Raw genomic sequence first — 5,341 nt, forward strand, 5'->3', positions numbered from 1 at the left:
TTAGGGTAAAAGCTAGAACCTGATTCAGGATAATGATTTGATAATGTATTATAAAAAGAAAGAGATTTCAATAAATTCAAAATTACGAAACAGAAGATAAAATTCAAATTTTTCAAAAGAACAATCACTTATTCTTCTTTTTCTCCCTGCTCCAAACATATATGCTACAGCATCATAGAACTTTCTCAGGTTTATTCTCCGCAGAGAAAAGAACACACAGAAAACCTGAAATACTGCCCGCTTCCCACACACAAAGTTCCGTCTATCAGAGGGTGGGTGTGGTGAGGAAAATTCTAATTTTACCATCTGTTTATCAGATGAAATTGGGCAGAGTAGTGATAGGTGGCTTGCCAGAGGTTAAAGGTTAAAAAGATAGAAAAAAGCTCCATATTTTCCTGTTTCTAAGTCCAATACTTTACCAACTAGCCCACAGAGAATAGTATTCCTGTAGACAACAGTTTAAATTACATACATTTACCCTAATATCTAGGGGAATCGTGGTTCAGTGACACAGATCAGTTTTTGTTAATTCAGAAAATGTGAATTTTGCTAGGTCAAAATTAATTTTCCATTCCACAAAATTGTCACCAAAGTGCTACAAAGAGTAGATAAAATATGCAAAAATTGGTCATCATCGTCATCAATATTAGCTTATTATAATAAAACCCGTACGGGTTAAGCTACCATTCAAAATGTATATCCGGCCGGGCACAGTGGCTCACGCCTGTAATCCCAGCACTTAATCCCAGCACTTTGGGAGGCTGAGGCGGGAGGATCACCTGAGGTCAGGAGTTCAAGACCAGCCTGACAAACACGGCAAAACCCCGTCTCTACTAAAAATACAAAAATTAGCTGGGTGTGGTGGTGGGTGCCTGTAATACCAGCTACTTGGGAGGCTGAGACAGGAGAGTTGCTTGAACCTGGGAGGAGAAGGTTGCAGTGAGCCAAGATCATGCCACTGCACTCCAGCCTGGGTGATAAGAGTGAAATTCCGTCTCAAAAAAGGAAAAAAAAGACAAAATGTATTTCCAAAACCTGTTCCTTCAAACCCATATATAGTATCAGCAAGACATGGTAGACTTGGAAAGCTTGAATAGGCTAATTATTGCAGCTAAGAAGGACTCTTCATTTCACCTACATTACCTCACTTATAATAGCATCTCATACATTAGTGACTTTGTACTAACTGCATAGTTTAACTTCTATTTGATGGTATCATAGCAATTTAGAGCTTTTGTCAAAGTAGTATTGGAGTCTGGGGGGTGGTTATTCTATTTTACACAAAATGAGAATGTACTATGCTTCCAGTTAATTGCAGTGATACTATATTACTGAAATTGAATTCATAGGAAAGACACTGGTTCTAACACTCCTCATGAGATGCATACATGGCTTAATACAGATGTCATAGTACTGGAGGCCACTGAAATACACACAGCATTCTGTAGTTAATGCTACTGACACATACAAGTGCTCAAGAAAAAACTTCACTTGACAAATGCTTTATGCACTTGCCATTTGGGAAATACTGAGATAAATGTTTTGAAAAAATATAAAATCAAACATAGCTATATGTAGCAAAATGACTATCATATAAGGTATAACATATATGGATGACTGTAACACATAAAAGGTTCAAGATGGAAGTTCAGTAGAACTCCGTCTGAGGAAATAAGCAGACTTTAGAGAAGAGATGATAGAAGATAGAAGGCAGAATGAACAACCTTACCAGCAATGTAGTAGAGTAGGTTAAAAAAAGTACATGTATTTCATAAGGCTCAAGAAAAAGATGCACGAAAATAACAAGAAAGACAACAGGAAAGCAGATTATGGCCACCTTACAAGGTTTTTTAAGCAAATGTTTGAAACTAGATGGCATCTCAAGCTAATTAGTCCCCATGAAACCAGAAGATAACTTCAATTTTTTTTTTTTTTTTTTTTTAGAGAAAATGCATCTTAAAGTACATAAAATACAGTAAAATCATGTATATCACAAAAAATGTTGTGGGCTGTAGATATTATGTCTGAAGTAGCAAACTGTAAACATTTTATATTTTCCTTATTTGAGATCATTTTTTCTAATCTTGCAAACTCTCAACATAAAATTTAGTGCTAGGTAGCCCCTGAATGATGTAAAGTTTAAGATGTCCAGAAATTTTTTTTCAACTTAAGCAATGGACTAGATTAAAATAATTCAGTCAGAAAATTGGGTACATACTGAAGCTCTAAATGGATGTTGAGTGAGAGAATCAAGTGAAAAAAAGCCATTGTTAGGTATCCAGGACCCCAGAATCTTCTCAGCAGTCTCATGAGCAAGAAGAGTAGTACAAGTATGAAGATCATCTAAGTTAGGGCACCCCAAGTTATCTAAGTTTTAAGACAGTATCAACTTACTATGAAGTCTTCTTTCCCAAAAGAATTCAGGTATTCAAAATCCTATTTCTGGTTAGGTAAAAGTTAACACATAGCACTGGTATTTTAATTTAAAAATGTTAAGTAATTTGTCTTTAGCTGATTAGTTCTGCTGGTAAATACATTGTTCCAAAGAACTTAACAAGTAGTCAATCAGAAATACACATTTGTGCTGGGCATGGCGGCCCACATCTGTAATTCCAGCACTTTGGGAGGCCGAGGCAGGCAGATCACCTGAGGTCGGGAGTTCAAGACCAGCCTGACCAAATGGAGAAACCCCGTCTCTACTAAAAATACAAAATTAGCCAGGCGTGGTGGTGCGTGCCTGTAATCCCAGCTACTCGGGAGGCTAAGGCAGGAGAATCGCTTGAACCTGGCAGGCAGAGGTTGTGGTGAGCCGAGATCACGCCATTGCATCCCAACCTGGGCAATAAGAGCGAAACTCCGTCTCAAAAAAATAAAAAAGAAAAGAAAAAAAAAGAAAGAAATACGTCTTTGTAATAAAGGGCAGTTTTATTTTTGTGAAATAATACTAATGTTAGTATTATAATTACTGTCTCCAAGTGATAAAGCTGTACTACTGTTTTTATAAAAGAATGTAAATTTAGTGTCCTTTAGACACAGAATAACTGATTGTTTTACTCCAAAGAACTTTCTCAGTTTTGAGAGTATACAAAACCTGGATAAAATTGAAGATACTTTGATAATATACTTTTTCTCAAAGCATTATAGTTATGTTGGCATTTTTAATTAACCAGAATATTTCCTATTTTCACAGGTTATCTCAAAGTTAAAGACAGAACTCTCAAGCATCATTAGGATTCCTCACGACTGCTAAGAAACTCCCTTGGAGAAATAGCCAATGTTAACGTGTACTGCTAACTGAACTATGAATATCTAACTAGTCTCAAATGACTCATAATGAGGCGCTATAGATTTGCTTTAAAAATTATGCACAGAATGGTTTGGTGCAGATAACTTAAGCTTTTTCAGCTGGGAATTTCAGAAGATAGGGGAGAACTTCTACAAGGGAGGGCAGGTACCTGTACGTGGAAGGAGCTGAGATGTCTAAAGTCACCCAAATTTGTCATTTAAAAAAGTATATATAAATAAAAGATACTATTTTGAAGAAGTATAAAAGTTGGAAACAATTGTTTCTTGGTTTGTAAGCTAAGCGTAAGGTCTTCCCACCTTCTGACATTCAGAGTCATTATACTTTCAACTGGTCTGCTTTTTGGTCCACCTGGTGGGTGGAAAATCTTATCGTTTTTGCCAGAAATATTTGCCAATTTAGCCACATAAGGGTCAGCAGCATGTGATGGGTAAGGATCAAATGTTCCTGCCTTCATTCCACCAGGCTGCAAAGAAAAATGAGACAACTTAATGTGATTTTGTAAAATGCCTCTACAAAATTAGCTTGTGAAGAAGTTCATACATATTTTTGTAGTCTGCAGAGTTGGTTTTAAAGAAGATGATACTGTTTAATTCAAACACCACCAAAAGGTCTCCCTACCATCAACTTTATAGGGTCAAAACACCATAATCCAAAAGCTCTCTATAAAAATGACAATATTTATAGTAAGGTAACAGTCTAAACTATTGCCAAGCATTAATGTTTTAGAGTTTATCAGGCCAGGCTATCACTTAGTTAGAAAGTGAGTCTATTAGTAAGGGAAATCCTAGGTCAGATGTATTTTGATAGAGAATAGGGAACAAGGAGTGTGGCACAATATGAGTTTACTAAATGCCAGTCAATGATGGAGAAGATACTTTAAAAAAAAGTAATAAGCGGCCGGGCGCCGTGCCTCAAGCCTGTAATCCCAGCACTGTGGGAGGCCTAGACGGGTGGATCACGAGGTCAGGAGATGGAGACCATCCTGGCTAACATGGTGAAACCCCGTCTCTACTAAAAAAAAATACAAAAAACTAGCCGGGCGAGGTGGCGGGCGCCTGTAGTCCCAGCTACTCGGGAGGCTGAGGCAGGAGAATGGCGTAAACCCGGGAGGCGGAGCTTGCAGTGAGCTGAGATCCGGCCACTGCACTCCAGCCTGGGCGACAAAGCGAGGCTCTGTCACAAAAAAAAAAAAAAAAAAAAAAAAAAGTAATAAGCAATAGCACAAAGAAATAGAAAGCAAGAGGAAAATGTAATCTACTTTTCTTGTAGTCTATTAAGAGAAGTCAATCAAAATATTTTTCAACCTGTACACAACACAGAAATATTTGCTTTGACTTCTTAAACTGATTTGACAGAATTTTAAACTTTATATTCTATATAATCACAGACAAATTCTATAGAATCATAATAACTCATTTAATTAGGCACTCTTTTCTTGTAGTATCTATGCCAAATATACATGAAGATTTAATTCATTCAAAAGATACCGTTATAAGTTTTCAAGTTTTCCAGATTGAAGACACATGGATTATTTTAAACATCACAATAACAAGAAAACTTAAGAAAGTTTAAATTAATTTAAAAGTATAAAAGCAAAATGAATGAATTAAAAATAGAAAACATAAATAAGCCCAAGTGATGCTTTAAAAGTAAATTAATAGCTATATCTGTAATATAATTAAGAATGAAAAAGAAGTGAGGAAAGTCTATACCTATATTAAATATCAAAAATATAAAATACGCCAGGCACGGTGGCTCACGCCTGTAATCCCAGCACTTTGGGAGGCTGAGGCAGATGGATCACCTGAGGTCAGGAGTTCGAGACCAATCTAGCCAATATGGCGAAACCCTGTCTCTACTAAAAATACAAAAATTAGCCGAGCATGGTGGCACATGCCTATAATCCCAGCTCTTAGGGAGGCTGAGGCAGGAGAATCACTTGAATTGAACCTGGGAGGCAGAGGTTGCAGTGAGCTAAGATCGTGCCACTGCACTCCAGCCTGGGCAACAGAGCAAGACTCCGTCTCAAAAAAA

General features: G+C 37.0%; 2 protein-coding genes across 2 annotated transcripts in view; one reads left to right on the forward strand and one right to left on the reverse strand.

Moving 5' to 3' along the window:
• Positions 1–3,552, forward strand: part of CCDC110 (coiled-coil domain containing 110) — a 27,666-nt gene extending 24,114 nt beyond the window's left edge. The window contains exon 7 of the mRNA XM_017862560.1: positions 3,191–3,552. Coding sequence (XP_017718049.1) covers positions 3,191–3,231 — 41 coding nt within the window. The 3' untranslated portion in view covers positions 3,232–3,552. The remainder of the gene's footprint in view (positions 1–3,190) is intronic.
• Positions 1–5,341, reverse strand: part of CFAP96 (cilia and flagella associated protein 96) — a 24,649-nt gene that overhangs the window by 1,441 nt on the left and 17,867 nt on the right. The window contains 1 exon segment of the mRNA XM_017862572.1: positions 3,604–3,770. Within this exon segment, the coding sequence (XP_017718061.1) occupies positions 3,604–3,770 (167 nt within the window).

Source organism: Rhinopithecus bieti, unplaced genomic scaffold, assembly GCF_001698545.2.
Source record: "Rhinopithecus bieti isolate Rb0 unplaced genomic scaffold, ASM169854v2 scaffold_56174, whole genome shotgun sequence".
NCBI classification, from domain to species: domain Eukaryota; kingdom Metazoa; phylum Chordata; class Mammalia; order Primates; family Cercopithecidae; genus Rhinopithecus; species Rhinopithecus bieti.